Below are 17,317 nucleotides of genomic sequence, written 5' to 3' on the forward strand. Positions count from 1 at the left end.
CTCTGTACTTTCTTTCTGCCACATCCTAACACCCTCTATCAGTTCTACACAGGTTCAAATAAAAGAAAAATAATTTTGCCTCACATTTTAGGAAAGAAAAAAACCTAAAAGGTTTCCCTCTAGTCTAAAATAGCCTTAAGTATTACATATTTCTACTCTACAATACATAAAAGCCTACAGTGAAAGGAAGTCACCTAAATATATTTCAAACTTTACTATATATATTTTATATAGCATCCATTAAGCTTCCACACCATGTGTCAATTTTTTAATGATTTTACTAATAATATTATGAAGATTATTTTAAAATATTTCTTAGTGGCAACTTAAAGTATCATACACGCACTTCAGCTGAAGTTTCCTGAATCCAGCACCTCTAAGGCACAACACACAACCTGCATGAACACTGATCTAAATCAGGAAGAGGTACAGTGCTGTGTGCTTTTATATAATGTACATACACAAATAAGGTGACTGGAGTAAAAGAAATAGTATAATCAAAGAGAGTCATAACACTACCAAGTCAAAATCCCACCTGCATTGACAGCCTCTGTCTAGGTATTTCAAAGTTTAAAAACCACTGAGGAATTTATTTTACCTTTCTTCTGCCCAAGAGGGAAATTTATAGGCAAGAGTAGCATTTAAAATCTAAATAGCCAAGAAATAGTCTTCTAATTACTACTACTGAGCAAGGCCCAATAAAAAAAATACAGTTCTTACAAACATACTTCAATTTAATCACAGACAGGAATTCTCACCTTCTTCCCAGTTCATTAACTTTATTTCACAACAGACCAAAGGTGCTCCCACTCTTCCTGTAGTGTAGTCCCAAACTAGAATTTTAAAAAGAGTATTTTTCAGAAAAAACATTTAAACAAAACTGATTAGAAAAAAAAAAGCTCTTTTTTTGTCATGCATCTTATTTAGTAAGAATTAACTGCTGTTTATTTTGAAACTTTAATTCATAGAACAGAACTTCCAAGAAAAACAATGGATTTATCAAGGTAATGCAGATAAAATCCTTATCATGCCAAGAGAGTAGATGGGTTGTATTTACAGACACCCTCAGTTACTAAAAGGCAACTGAAACCATTAAGTTCTGTTATATGAAATTAGAATCTGGTGCAGGCTTTTGCTTTCCATTTTCTATTTTCCTAACATCTCAATATACTCACCAAAATTTGAAAAAAAATTATTCAGTTCAACTGGTAAGTGCAACAATGCCACGATCCCATTGCCATTATTATGGGTTGCTCCATCACAAACGAGAACATTCATTTTATATGTAGGTCACCAGCTTTAGCACAGTGTGCCAAAATTAGTGCTCCTGCTGTTTCATACATTTATAACAAGTAATTCCCAGGATTCCCCAATCATGCCTGGTTGGCAGGCACACACCAGAGGAACAGGCCATCAAGGACGGCACATGCAGGACGCTTAGCACGGACCCGAGCACACAGTGGGATTCACGGACACCAACCTTCCGTGATTGTTCCGGCTCCAGCCGATTCCGTCAGCCCATAGCCCTGTCCCACAGGGCAGCAGAAACAGATGTTCATGAACCGCTGCGTTGCCGCTGAGAGTGGAGCTCCTCCACAAAGCAGGATGCGGATTTTCCCACCTAGCAGCATTCGGACTTTCCGGAAGATAAGGCTGAAACGCAAAGATAAGAATATATATTTGCTGCTTAAAAACAAAATGAGACAGTACCTAATTCTGTATCTGAACTGAAAGTTTCCACCATCTTCAAAAGCACTTCCATGGCATTCAAGGAAAATCCTGAAGGAGCAGCACATTGAAGTTTTCAAAAAGCTTTCTAAGCTTGTTTCCACATTCTAATTTAAAGAGGGGTTAAGTGTCTGAGAACAAAGATTTAATGAGACAGCAAAGTTCTGTGATTTTCTCCTAAAAATAATTCAAGTACATTGTATAAATTTTGGAACTACATTATCCTTTAGTCTCACTGAAGCTGGGAGTTAGACTCAGTGATCCTTGTGGGTTCCTTCCAACTTGAGATATTCTGTGACTCCCTTCTGTGAAAATGTGAACTCTACAGTTCTCTGTAGGAACAGAATTCTCATCTTACTCAAGAATTATATAAATCTATTATTAAATTCCTGATGAAAATAATGCAATAAATGTAAATTTATAATCAGTTTATAGTTAAATAACACTCACTTGAATAATATCAGTAAATATTTAAATCCATCACACAAACTACTGATTTGTTGTTTCAACTGACACTTATTTAGACTTGCTCATGTTCAGTGTCAACAATAAAGTGAAGAAAAGCACAAAAAGAAAATCGGATACTGCTCATGAGGTAAGACTTTGATAAGTGATTTTCTGGTGCCATTACAAATAAAGTTCACATTACCTATCGCAGAGTGGGGTAGTGTAACCTTTGGAAATCTGTTCCATTTTGTAATTGTAGGCCAATATAAATAGATTCCGCTGGAAACTCGTCATTTCATTCACTTTATTCATGACATTTTTGTAGATCCGATCCATAATTTCCTAGTTACATAAAAAGATTAACTTTAACTCAAAGAAACAGAAACCCTAAATTCAGTACAATAGAAAGAAAACATGATCTAGAAATTAAAGTACATTTCAGGTGACAACCAACTCCCAGGTTCCCTTCTCTTCCATTGCTAAGAGATACCAAAATGATCACAGAAAGGAGGAAAGAAAATGTCTGGGCAGGAGCGCTAATTAAACCCCAAGCTGCCTGCTGCCAACTCTCTTTATTCCAATCATTCACTATGATGATCAATAAATTACTAACTGAGTGGGAATCTAATCCCTATAGTTATTCTAACTTTGAAAAACGTTGTCACTCATATGATGATATCCCCAACATAAAAATACCAAAATTATTATTTTAAACTAGTTTATCATCAAAGGATTTACCCTTTTTACTTAAATGGTCATTGCATTGATTTTGTTGTTAAAAACTGAATTATGAATCCGCATTTAAAAATAATTTTTAGAATTATTTATCCTTCAGTTACTTACCGGGACAGCTGCCATTAGGGTTGGCTTAAGTGTAGTAACATCACCTTTGCTTCCTTTCTTTATTTTAGAGGACTAAAGTGAAGAACAAATTTACTAGCAGACAGATTCAAGATTTTTAACACGAGAAACAAAATGACATATCTTTCAAAACAATAATTTTTATTTAAATTATATTCTAACAATTAAAGCTAGTCCAAAGCATCAGTCATAATCCCCAACACCCTGTTTCATGAACTGTAGAAATGAAGATTTGTTGTACTGTTTTTTTAAGGAATATTACAGAGTAATTTTTTCTTTGATTTCTGTTTTTTTTTAACATATATCCTCTAAGGACTTACATCTACAACATACCTGGTCAGCCAATGTCTGAGGTGAGGAGTAACCGATGCGGCACCCGTGAGACAGACACACGAGTTCAGCACTCAGCTCCAGAACATGGGCAAGAGGCAGGTAGCCAATATAGATGTCTTTTTCCCTGTGAAGAATTTGTGAAAGATAGGTTTATGTTGTACCACTAGAATCCTCAGATGAATCATTAAGCAAGATTTTCTCAAGAGTTCACCACAGAAGTAGAGAAAGTAGGAAAATGCCTTTGAGCTTGAGAACATATTTCAAATGATATGGGTTTTGTTTCAGAAGTTCTGTACTATGTATTTTAAGGTATGAACAAAGGGAGATGTTTACTCATCCCAAGACGATTAGCAGTGTGTTATGGTCGCAAAGGCAACTCTGTGGACAAGATCACAAACTGCACCAAACAGAAAGAAACCACAGAATTTAAACACTAACCAAGGGAAGTACTGCTTAGGGGAGCTTTCAGCCACTCAAGTGCAAGGCGGTCGCACAGGCTTTTGTGTCCCAGTCTCACCCACATAGAGAAGATGAGAGAACAAACAACACATGAAGTAGTTGTGTCATTTAGTACAGTACTGGAAGATCCTCAGACATCAGTACATAGTATGATGTGTCACAGACATAGCTATGTTTATTTTTTCCACAGTAATTAATCTAAAATTATATTCAACTACACGACTTCTTTATTTGCTGGTAAGTAATGGTTGGTACGTACCCCAGGTTTGGAATTCTCTCAGCCATTCCAGTTATCCCAGCAATTATGTTGCAATGGGAGATCATGACTCCTTTGGGAATTCCTGTGGATCCACTTGTGTACATGATCACTGCGATATCCGAGGGCACAGGCCTGGACGGCTGCTTGTGTCCTGCAATTTGTGTTAAAAAAAGAGAACATACAACATGTGGAGAGGCTCTCAGACTGGGAGATCTGATACACAAACATATTCCAGCAGTCACTGCAATACAGCACCACATGACTCTTGCCAGTACGTTTTGCTTAAAAAGATTGTGGTCCAGCTCAAATGCCTTCACAAAGAGTAGGAACTTTGCATTAGCTGAGCAATACTTTGAGGGACTGTCCTAGTCTGCCAGGACAATGCTTTTCCTATTATGTTTCTGCTATTCCAGCAGCAGAAAGAAAATTGAGCAGAACTTTGGTTTCTCAAAAATGTCACTGAGCATTTTCCCCTCGGGCAGGTTTGCTGCCCTGGTTCCACGCTGCTGCAGGGTCCATCCCCTCTGTGCACAGCTCCTTTCTCACATGCTCCCTGGCAGGGAACACACAGCCTCATTTGCAACACCTGCAGCAAGGCACTGCTGAGCCAGTGTGAGGTCCAATTCCTATACATATTTAAAAGAAGTTCAACAGCTCTAATTGGATTAAAGTGCTTTTTAAATGCTTGCACTGAGAGCAAGAAAATACAAAAACAATTGTGTTTACTCAGAGGAAAAACTGCATAATGCACAATGCATGTGGCACAATGAGCACAGTGAATGAGAAGCATGAAAGCATATTTAATCATTTCCCACTCACTGAATCCTGCCTATCGTGCACAATGAACAACACAGAGGAAGAAAATATAAGAAAGAGCTCATCTACTTAATATTAATTGGACATGCTTGACCATAAACAATTCATGATAGTATTTCACAGTTTATGAATGGTTAACTTGACAAAGATAAATGTTCCTTTATTGTAGTGCAGAGTATGTGATATTTAAAAGACTGAAGAAAGAAGGAGTAGACACTGTTTTTACACTGCACACAGATTAACAGATCTCAAGGAGCTAACGGATTACCACAGACATAATTTTTCTGTTGGTGTTGTATGAAACAGTTTAAATAGTACGTAAAACTGGTACATCAAAAAGGGAAAACCATCTTTTAAGGAAATTGAGAGGTAATGATGCTGGGAGCAAACCTGCCATTCCCCTGAACATCAAGAGCAGACAGATTAACCACCCTCCCTACTCCTCAAATACAATCCAATATTCATGTGCCTTCAGTAGTCAAGAGATTCTGAAAACACAAAGGATAAGGACAGAAGAAAGCAACTACTGAATATAATAAAATCTTGAGATACTAAGTTGGCAGCTCTTCAGAGTCAAGAATAAATATTTCTCATGTTAATAGTTAAAAAACCTTAGAAAATTCAGAATTTTAGTTCTAAAAATGTGACAGATTAGAAATAGATTTCAACGCATTTACATAGTAAACTGACACTTTCCTATATCTAGTAAGTGATCAAGTTCTATCAGATTCAACTGGCTATTTTACATTTTTCTATCTGTGAATTTTACAAAACTTAATAGTAACAAACCACTGATTTCTTTTGTCATAAAATGCACAATGGTTTTGTGTGCCCTGAAAAACCTGGTTTTAATATGTCTGATCAGAAGAACGCTTTCTGAGTTTCTATCCTGGACTAAATGTTTATCCAAAAAATTATCCTTCAACATGTGACACTTGATTGTGGAGAAGGCATTTTCATTAAAAGCATCTTCCTCCTCTGAAAAACAAAACAAACTACACCCCAAAAACCAACCACAACCATACGAAAAGAAAATCCCACATATTTTATTCAAAGAAAAGGCAGATAAGAAAAGGTTAATCACTGCATAATTTTGAGATCTGAAATTTCCCCAAGTTTACTCAACAGAGTCAGGGTAGGACAACAAATGAGATGGTCCAAACAGAAAGAAGAGAACCTACCAGCATCTGCCTTGGCCCCCATGGCTTGCACAGATGCCATTGTGTGAACGATGACACCCTTGGGAAACTCTGACCACATTGTTGGTTTACCATCCACGGTAATAATGTGTCGTAGCAGTGGAACTTGAGATACAATTTCCTGTGGAAATAAAAATGTGTTCAAAAACTAAAAATGAGGATTATGCCAACAAGAAAAAAAACAAAACACAAGAACCCAAACCCCCACACTATCTACTGTATACTTTTTAAAAAGCATTCACATAAAATCTCAAAATTTTAAATATCAGAGGATAAACCTGTTGAGCTCAAATAGTTGCAAAGGTTGAAACTTTCCACTTACAAGTCCAGAAGCTTCTCCAACCATTTATTCATTTGTGCCTTATTTAATGAAAACCCCACAAATAAGACTGCAATGATTTGTAGAGATAATTGACTTTTCACATCTACAGAACACTGAGAGAAACTGATGATACTGAGCTCATAATAATTCTTAGGTTGCCCCTTGGTAACTATGTTACTTAAAATAAGCAACAGCTGGCAAAAATATGGAAAATCATTAATTAAGCATTTGAAGCAAAACAGCAGTCCTAAAACATTTATCAGTGTTCTAGTGGAGGAAGATATGATCATTACCTCTAGCAGAACAAATGCATTCTCTTACTGCAAGTTGAAATAAATGTGTATTGTATATATACTGTCATTGTATAACCTTTTTAAAAGTTTGGGTCATTCTCATTCAATTTCCAGCAACAGCACAGTATTCCATTAAATTCCTTTATCCGAAAGGCCTTGTTTCCACCAAAACACATAATGATGAAACTCATTCAGATTAATTGTTCACTTCGGTATTCCAGCTGGGTTAGCGAGTCACAAAAGTTTTTTGACTGTTCTAATGTTTAGTAAGCTTTCCCCCACACAGAAAAACAGTTCTAACTCTTCAATCAGCCATCCTTAGATTTAAAAGCCATTCTCTGCTGGGAGAACATCCAGCAATAAGCCAGGAGGGTGATCACATTTAGCTCTTCATACACAGTGTATACATTTTTCTGTTCTTCCCATCCATTGTTAGATTTATAGGCACTAAATCCACTCAGAAACCATGGCAGTTTCTTGTAAAGGTGTTCCAGGCAGCACTGCAGGTCTTCTATACTGCAAATTGCTCATCCCATTCTCCAGAGTCACTGAGGAGACTAAAACCCACTGAAAGTAAACTCACTTTTTTTGGACATAAACCTTATTCCAAAAGCATCTGCCTTATAGAAAGGCAATAAATCATTGTTCTGTACAGTGGAACCAGGCCATTTAACAATAATGAACAGACACAGAGGAAAGAAATAGACAAAGAACAGTTTGCTGACCTTCAGTTTTGTTTGCATCAATTCTTTGCTAGTGATGATGGTGGTCACCTCGGTTTCATTCAGCCCATGTACTATTGCCGGGCCCCCCAGGGTGGCGTACAGAGTGACAACTGAAACACAGGATGGGGGGAAATGCTCAATCTCCATGGTACATTTTCAATTCCAGTTTACAATAAAGGACTGAGATCAATTCATATCAAGTTATGTGACAGTAAAAATATTTGTCAACTCAGAAAGGTGGGACAATTTTGTACTTAAAAAAATTCCAACCACGTGGATTTATATGCAGCATGATTTTCAGTTACTACCAGAACGAATAAAGAACCACCATTGTCTATATGACTGTTTACTATTTTTCAAGCTCTAATTAGAGATTCCAAAACCACATCACCCTATGCAATTCTCCTAGATCTACTCATACCTTCATTCCTTTACCAACTGAAAAGAAGCCAATGTTCTCAGTTTAACCATTGTGTAGCAGTCCTCTTGCACACAGGAAAGAAACAGCTTTCACTCATGTGACTTCTCTTTTCAGAATTCACATACTCTGTTACTAATCTTTTACAATTGACTACTAATAAATTATCACACTCAGTAATAAATCCATGGCTATCCTATTTGCCCATCTATTTGAAACAACATCATGTCAGAAAGGTATAATCATCACCATCATTAGACATTAAACTGACATCATGAGAATCATACAGAATAGCAAAGAAAATATTTTAAAAATTGACTATAAGAAACACCATTTCTTGTATTTAAGTACAGTTCACTAGTGATAAATGTGTTAAAAAGTTATTTCCTATTAACAACTTTTAAGAACATATTTCATTTCCTGTCACTTTAATGGGAACTGAATGAGAACAGAAGAGACTGGTGAAGAAAAAGGCAGCTCAAAAAGGAAGAGAGGTATTGGTCTCAAAAAAAAAAAAAAATCATAATTTCCTATTTCCCAAGCAGAACACAAAACATGGGTATCTCAAAGAAGTTTTAAGGTCAGTCAACACAATCAATAACTACAACATCCATGCTGGAAGTTTTGTCACATCAGGTATCTGAATCACTTTTGTATTTTAGTCTGTATTTAGTTGAATATTTAAACAACATAATTATGAAAACAAGACACCCTACTGTATGTTAGGACTGTAACTCTACTATGCTCACTGCAGCAAGGATAAAAAAAAATCAAAATTAAAGTTCTGTTGTATTTTAAGATTTGAAATCCAAGGAGTTACTAACCCAGCACAGCATACCGAAGAAGAACTCAAAAGCAGTTTTCTTACACAGAAAAGTAAATAGTTGACCTCTACTTATTTTTTCCTTGTTAAAACAGTCCATCATAGTTCAGAACTGTTGCAGGGCAAATGCACATGCACTGTGTTTTCTTTAATTTGGTGGGAGCAAAGTCCAGAAGAGTGCCTCTACTAGTTCCCACGAGCTCTCTCTACTTACTGCAGTGACCCCTGTTATATAAACATCTCACAGAAATTCAGCTTCCCTGAGCCAACAAGCAGAAGCGACACACCGCCCAGAAGGAAAAGGATCATCTCTGAAATACCCATGTATGTAGTTACTCATCTGCAAATAAGTACATTAAGACACTTAGAGCTATATGACAGAGCCAAACAGAGAGACCATTTATATGATGGTGCACTTATGTCATGAAGAGAATAAAACTGAGCAATGACTCTGACCTCTGAAATTCTCACTTCTTCACACTGGCACCTAAAACTTCTTCAGGCAAATCTGAAAGTTTTGGTAATTTTTTTTCTCTCCTTGTTCTCTTGAGAACATATCAAGAAGGGATTATCTTGTGTTCACCTTTCCACATGCAGTAGTACAAGTGAGTCTTTGTTATCTGACCTTCTGCTAGGAATGGTGCTCTAAAAGTCTAAAAAGAGAAACCCCAACACTACTAAATTTGCCAGCTCATATACAAGGACAAAGCCTTGCCCTAAAGAAACAAATTAACTACTGCAATTTATTTCAATGCAACTCAAATGTTAAAGTGAGTATTTCGGCATCAAAAAAAAAAAGTAAAATACACATTTAAAGGCTTCAACCAAATAAATTCTGACAAGACCACTTCTGCTCAAGCTTTAGGAAGGTATGATTGAAAAATAAAAGCTAAGGTCTCCTATTTTGTTATTTGGTTATACATTTGGGTGTTCTATCTGCCTACACTGGTGAAGAGCTGTTCACATAGATGGAGAGGAGGTACTCTGGAAGAAAATCTGTTTTCATGTTATACAACTTTTCCCATTTTTGAACTAGCAGTCCCACTCTACCTCCTCAAATACAAGACTTAGATAGCCTCAAACAATTCACATTTAAAAACAAGCAAGTATTTCTAATCATAAAATTGCTTGTTTGTGCAAGTAATCCAAAACAAAAATTACTCTCCCCATTTTAATTCTGCAGTGCAAAAGGCATTCTCTCCAACACTATGTATGAAACAGATGAACCTGCTCTCTTGGCATCAGTTCTGGGCCCACACCATCAGATTTCATACACTTCAGGTTCAGAAAGAATGTCACAACGCTACCAGAGCAGTTAGCTGTAAAACAAAAAGTACTAAGTCATTTAGCAATGTCTTGCCACACTACTACTTCAACACCATCTGAATTTTCTAATTCATTCAGCAAACTGACCGTGGATACTGCACAACACTCTCATCGTCTGCCAACACACAAGTCAGCCAAGTTCACATCAGACGACACACAGCTTAGATGCCGAATACCACGTCAGACAGTGTGCTGGAGCACGTTGCAATGAGGGGATTTAAAACATTAATCCAACAAAACCAAAAATATATGCATTCCATTCTGCTCACAACATCCATCCCCTATCTCAGATTTCACCCCCCCCCCCTCAAATTACGAAACCTTCCTAGGATTTGTAAGTGTACTTCACTACCAAAGGGAAAAAATTATACAAGCCTTTGAATTTTATTTATTTACAAGACTTTGAATGTTATATTTATTACACAAGCCTATTAATTTTAAGCTCTTGAATTTTATTGAATTTATTCAAAGGCTTTTATACAAGCCTTTGAATTTATAAAGTCACCAGGAATCTGATAGATCCCAAAAGTGATAAAAGGCAACTGGCATGATGTGTTACGAGATGTGTAATTTAAAAGCAACACAGGCATCTTATCTGAGAATAGCCTGTGCAGGTCTCTGCTCTGACAGACAGGCCAGTGGCATTTACTCACTGAAGAAAGAATCAAAAACATCACCAAATTTAGGTTGGAAGGCACCTAGGAAGATCACCTGCACACACCATTCACTACAGCAGAGTGTTCAGAGCCATGGCCAGTCTGGTATTTACGTATCTCCAAGGATGGAGATCTCACAACTATTCTAGGTTCCTATTCTGATACTGAACCATCCTCACAATGAAGAGGTTTGCCCTAATATCTAGTCAAGCTTTCCTGCCATTCAACTAGTATCTGTCACCTTCAATCTCATCAAAACATACCTTTGAGCAGAGTCTGGCTTCACCTCCTCTGAACACTCCCACTGGATAGTTCTAGATGGCAACAAGATCTGAACTCACTCATCTTAATGCTGAACAGATCCTGATCTATCAGCCTCTCCTCAAAGGTCACGTTCTCCAGCCCCTTCAGCCTCTTGGCAGCACTCCACTGGACTTGCTCCAGTATGTCAATGTCTTTTTCCCTACAAGGAAGCCCTAAAGCAGACACAGCACTCCAGATGTGGTTTTACCAGTGTTCAAAAGGAGAAGAAGGATCATTTCCCTGAACACTAAGCGCTACACTCATGCTACCACCACCCAGGATGCTGCTGGCCTCCACTGCAAGAAGGTACTGAGAAATCTGATTGACCCATTGCCCACCAGATCTCTCAAGTACTTCTCTGCAAAGCTGCTCTCTCCAACTGTCTCCCAGCCTATACTGGTACATGAGGTATTCCAGTACACACAGAGAAAATTTTAAGTGCCTCCACCGAACTGCATGAGGTTCCAGACAACACGCTTTTCAGCTGACAGGTTCCTCTCTACATCGGTCCTGTCCTTGACTGTACTGGTTGCTGCCCACAACATGCTGTGACCTCCTGTGTTTGCATTCTGTCCCATCATCCAGGTCTTCAATAAAGAAATTAAACAGTATTGGAGTCAATATCAACCCCTGAGGGCTGGCAAGTAACTTTGCCCTACTTATCCAGCTTTTATCTGAATAGTTTGGCTGTACAGGTACTACAGGAGCCCATTGCCAAAGGCCTTGGTGAAGTCACAATACAGGACATCCATTCTTTCCTTATCTACAGAGTCAGGTGTCATATAAGGCAAGCAGGTTGACTTTGAAATGTTATGAGCTTGTGCACCTTGTCATCAACTCCACCCTTAAAACTAAGGGAACAATACAGCAAAGGGTACACACAAAATAAGTGCATATCTTTGGTTATGTAAGTGAAAACTGCTATACACTCATCAACATATGATTTCTCAGACTGAAACAGATTCATGCTCAGAGCAAAGAGAGACCATTGAAGACATAATAATCTTGTTAGGCTTGCTTTGAAAACCTGAAAGAAGTCTAACTGATAGACATCTTTGGTGTACATAGGTAGCAAATCAGGAATTTCTGAACATGTGGCTTTTACGGCCCATCTCTTATTGAAGGAGGGTAAACAGGGCAGGGAAGAGGCCAAAGCCTGTGAGGAACAGCAGTTTTTAGCATGCCCTGTGGGATGCTAAAAAGGAGATATGGACCTCTGAGAGCATCACAGAACCCAGTCAGGCTGGGCTTACAGTGAGGTGAATGACAAACTACAAGTGATGATGAAACAGATATTTAAACAACTATAGCAAGTTGAGATTAGCACTCAGTAGATTTCTTGGCAAGAAAAACAGGTCGAACCAAAATCAATACCGAAAACCTGCCAAAATATCCAGTTAAAACAAAACTTACAGGCACGGATGAAGGTTTGACGTCAACTCCTGAAACTGAGTTAATGAATTCATGTGTGATTTTTTTTTGTTTGCTTGTTTTTAGAAACTTGGGAATTTGAGATTACAAGAAGATAAACCTCCCATGAATTCATTGAGCAAACTCAAAATCATACTCCATCTGCAAACGTGCAGGTTTCTCTATTCACTAACACAAAAATGCTATAAAGTACACAGTCTCTACCTTATGCAGCATTTTTTAGTTTGTAAATTTTAACATTCTATACAAAATACAAACCAAGTTTTCTTAGCATGTAAAGCAAAGAAAAAGTTTTATTTTCAGACTGTGTTGTAAGATCAAAACTTCAGGGAAGACGTGGACTTACGCTGGTAGTTGCACATAAAGCAGGCCTGTGCTGCAATCATCCACTCAGCTCTGGTCTCACAGAAGATAGCGATGTTAGTCTTTGGTTGCTGACCCAACACTGCTAAGCCATTTCCAAAATTAACAGCTTTAATGTATACATCTTCATAAGAAAGCCAGGTGTACTTGCCAAGGATGACCTAATAAGAATAATAAGTTCATTTTAGAAAGTGAAAATGCTTAACACATGTCCTACTACATCTTCACCCACATGAAGAGTCCACAGATGTCTGAAGTAACATGTGCTTGAATTATAACAGCAGTTTACTCAAGATAATGAATAATACTCTTGCCAAAAGCTACAGGGTCTGTGGAAGTTCCAACACAAATACTGCAATATCTCCACACGTTACTACCTCAGTTTCTATTTTCACGTGAGGGAAGCACATGATTCCCACAGTGCTCCACAGCTTCAGAAACCCCGTGAAAGGCTGCATGTGGTTATCTGGCCCACATGCCTTTACTTTTTAAAAAGGTTTGTTTTATGTAAAGGGTGACAAGCACTAGCTGGTACAATTCGTTCTTTATATTTCTTATATATTTGGGCTACAATTCTCCTACACAAATATGATGCTTAGGCATTCATTAAAAAAAAATTAAAAAAAGGTAAACTGGAATCCAGAAAGCAGCATATCTACAGGTCCTCAGTCAGAAATTGTGAAATCCTTTTTCCCTTCACTCTGAAACAAATGTCAAGGGGAGGAGTAGCAATAATTTTGCCCTTTTTTTACTGTTAAACAAAAGTGGGACTGAAGAGCAGACTGGAAATTACTGGCACATCTCAGTTCTGAGAAGTCATGTGGAAAATATTAAGCAATCTCACTTTTCTTCTATACGGGAAAGCTGGTGCACAGTAAAACTGGATTTGAATTTACAGGTCATATCACAGATTTCTACATGTGCACTTGCACCTTGTAGTACTATTTTCTTACTGACAGAATATTTCTTTGAGAATATTCTAGATATTTCCATATCTAGATGTAGTATGAAGATATTTTACATTGAAAATCCAGGCTCTAAATCATTATACCTTACCCATCTAGTTATACAAGCACACTGACAATTTTGAAAAACATAATTGTTTAGTCAAGTATTTCAGAAATTTTCTTTAACTACAAAATAGTAGCAGTAAATGCAAGTAAACACTAAAAAAGCTAGAAAAGCAAACTTTTTCTTTCTTCTCCATTTTTTCCACATTTCACTGATAAACTTGAACTGAATTTCAAACTTGTAGGTTGTTGAATCTAACAACATTTTGGCATGTAATTACATTTCTAATGAGTCCACTTCCTTAACAAAATATATTTAAAAACCTCTCTCAACCTCTAGTAAAAATTAAAATCTAGTAGATTTCTTTTATCAAAACACTTTTCCAAACTGCTGAAGTTACAACAAGGTAACTGAGTTGGCACCTATCAGTCTTGCTGCATATTGCTCATTAACCTATTTGTTTAGCAGGACAAACCTTTCTTTACTCAGGACAGGTACATGTGCAGCTGCTCAGAAATTCCACAAATGTTTTCATGGGAAAACACCATTTAATGAACTCAAAAAACAATACTTGCAATATATAGCAATTCCGCCAGAAAATACATATTTCTCACACAACTATCTTATCAGGTTTTCCTGGGTTAGTTACAGAAACTCATTTTCATTGGCAAACAGGCTGTTTCAGAGCCAAAAACCTTACTGGAGCAGAAAGACCAGGCTGGAAATCTCTACTGTAAGCAGTGAGAGAACCCCAGCAGCACTGCTGCTGCACCAAGAGGTGGAGGCTCATCCCTGGCTGGTGCTCACTGCCACATCCCCCCGATGAGAGGGGGATTTTGGGGTCCCTTTCAACTCACCAAGATATTGCTGGTGTGGAAAACTCCTACTGTTTCCAACAAAAATATTGCACCTCTTCTCGTCCATACAAATGTCGGTAATTTGAAATTTAAATTCTAATTTGGGACATTTTTCCCCAAAGGCAGTATTTTTGGCACACTCGGAAATTCTTGACAAGCTCATCAGTTGAAAACAATTTATAGTAGTAAACTGGCAACACCCTTTCCCCCATTATATTCTGCCTACAGCGTGGCCTCAGGAAAACTGCTCATAAATAATTAGGCCAGGAAATACAAGCAGATTCTTGTTACTGTTTCTGGTAAGTTTGCCAAGTCATAACAGGTTTTAGTAATTTCCACCATTCACTACGTTACATTAAAGTTGGGAAAAAAAATCATTAAAGGGTCAAAAATTAATCTTATCGAGTAAGACCTGAGATTCCATTTTTTTTCCCCTTTTTTAATTCTCTTACATAATTCATCCTCATTACTTAAACAAGTTTGATACGAAACAGTGAAAGAAGGTCTTATTAGTGCCTTCTTTTCATAAAAAGGAAAATTCCACAGGAAGGATGTATAGCACTGTTAGCTATAGTTATTTATATATATATAAAAATACATTTCTGAAGAACACTGACATGTGAAAACAGGTAAGATTATTTTCAATGCAGTTATTTTGAGTTTTACTTTCCTACTGGTTTCTATATATTTAAATTTTAATGTTCCTTTCTTCCTCATGCCCACCATTTCTTCTCTATTCCCTCCGTACATTATTTATACTATATACACATTAATGAGTAATATATATTCACATATATATATATAAATATTAACATACTGCCTCTGTCTGTATGTCCCTTTCCTCTGCATTTTGCTATACGCTTCTTTTGCAGGGCACAGAGCAGGTTATGGTCTCTCTCAACCTTCCTTATTTTTTATGTCTCCAAATCCATCCCCCCTCCTGGCCTTTCCCTCAGTAGCTTTCGCTAATATTTTCCAGTGCACAGTTCAGGAAAGACAAGAAACTATTGGAGAGGGTCCAGTGGAGGCTACAAAGATGATGTGGGGTCTGGAACATCTCTCAGAAGGAGAGACTGTGGGAGTTGAGCCTGTTCAGTCCAGAGAAAAGACTGAGTGGGATCTCATTAATGCACAGAAATATCTCAAAGGCAGGTTCCAAGAGGATGGTGCCAGACTCTTTTCAGTGGTGCCCAGTGACAGGATGAGGAAGACCATCTCAACATGAGGAAGAACTTCTTTACACTGAGGGTGGCAGATCACTGGAACAGGCTGCCCAGAGAGGTCGTGGAGTCTCCCTCTCCGGAGATATTCCAAACACACCTGGATGTGTTCCTGTGTCACCTGCTCCAGGTGACCCTGCCTTGGCAGGGGGTTGGACTAGAGGATCCCCAGAGATACCTTCCAACTCTAACAATTCCGTGCCTCACTTTCTGCTGTAAACAGCTGTTAAGACTGACATTAAGTGCCATAATCCTTTTTAAACGTTCACACACAACTTTCAGAACTTGCTTTTGCTTGGTAACTACTTACACATGTAAAAAAAGTAACTGTCTAAGCGTTGGCAAAAGGGGCCAAGAAGTGGAGATTATTGAGCATTCATTAAACAGCCCCACAAACCTCAGCAGTGCCCAACAGGGAACGCAGCTCTGGGGCTTCACCTGGAAACACGACATTCCATAGGAAAACGTTGCCCTCTAGTGCTCCAGATTTTAAACTGCAGGATGAGTTACCAACAGAATGCACCATAAAATACTAGGAAGTATCAGGACTATATTAATATTTGGAACTCCAGGAAAGTGTAGACACTAAACACACAGTTAACATTTCTTTTACCTGGATTTTAGGGAGATATTAAAATTTTTTACTATGAAGGTGTCATAAAATATTCTCCATAAAGCTGCTGGCACAAGTACAGTCATTAAACTACCTGACTTCAATTACCTTTGAAGGTCTTCCTAAAAGTACCTTAAGGCTTAAAGAACCGTGACTACTCTTTGGAAGTAAGTAATCATTAATTAAATACATTTTCTTGTAGAAAGCATATTATAAATAATACAAACAAGATTATTTGAAATATCTACTTTTGGCCTTTTTCAAATGAAAACATGGATTGCAGCTGAACACTTCTGAAAAAAACCCACTCTAAAATATTACTTACATAGCACCGTATGGTTTTCAACATCATAAACTACTCTTTTACTGCTCAGTGACTTGGTATGCAAGAACCTTCCTGTACCTTCACAATAAGTTTCAGTATCAACAATAACGAATAAAGTTCTGAATTCCCAAGTGCTTTCCTACGTGCTTGCTGTTTCACCTAAATCCCTCAGGTTTCAGATGCATCACCTTCCCCTCTAAAAATTGTGTTTTCTTTCCCTCACTATGTCTTATTTATTATGTTTCCATTAATTCTGGTCTTGGTTACAAACCCTTTTTAAAACAGAATGAGACAAACAACCGATCTCGAAAACAAACAAACATTGCCCTCAAAAAACAAACCACCAAAAGAACACAAACACACAGAGTGAAATCCACATACCAATGTAGATAAAAGCAAGCACCTAACTAAGATGACATAAAACCATCAGCCATCAGAATAAAGCTCATCTTTTGGGCATTATAAAATTTAAGCTCTGCTTAAATTAATTATTTTTTTCAATTACTTATGTCTTAATCTTTGAGGTATT

General features: G+C 37.5%; 1 protein-coding gene across 2 annotated transcripts in view; it reads right to left on the bottom strand.

Moving 5' to 3' along the window:
- The window catches only part of ACSL3 (acyl-CoA synthetase long chain family member 3), a 51,521-nt gene that overhangs the window by 12,396 nt on the left and 21,808 nt on the right, over positions 1–17,317 (bottom strand). For both annotated transcript variants that reach the window (XR_003528799.1, XM_027650581.1), the window contains 9 exons: positions 12,746–12,923; positions 7,443–7,552; positions 6,085–6,223; positions 4,088–4,238; positions 3,370–3,493; positions 3,019–3,090; positions 2,378–2,517; positions 1,481–1,653; positions 759–833 (listed from right to left, as the gene is read on the bottom strand). Coding sequence is in view for 1 of the 2 variants with exons in the window: in XM_027650581.1 (XP_027506382.1) it covers positions 759–833; positions 1,481–1,653; positions 2,378–2,517; positions 3,019–3,090; positions 3,370–3,493; positions 4,088–4,238; positions 6,085–6,223; positions 7,443–7,552; positions 12,746–12,923 (1,162 nt within the window). In the remaining variant the exon portion in view is untranslated. The remainder of the gene's footprint in view (positions 1–758; positions 834–1,480; positions 1,654–2,377; positions 2,518–3,018; positions 3,091–3,369; positions 3,494–4,087; positions 4,239–6,084; positions 6,224–7,442; positions 7,553–12,745; positions 12,924–17,317) is intronic.

The sequence above is a fragment of the Corapipo altera genome, unplaced genomic scaffold, assembly GCF_003945725.1.
Source record: "Corapipo altera isolate COAL_440 unplaced genomic scaffold, ASM394572v1 54, whole genome shotgun sequence".
Taxonomy (NCBI): domain Eukaryota; kingdom Metazoa; phylum Chordata; class Aves; order Passeriformes; family Pipridae; genus Corapipo; species Corapipo altera.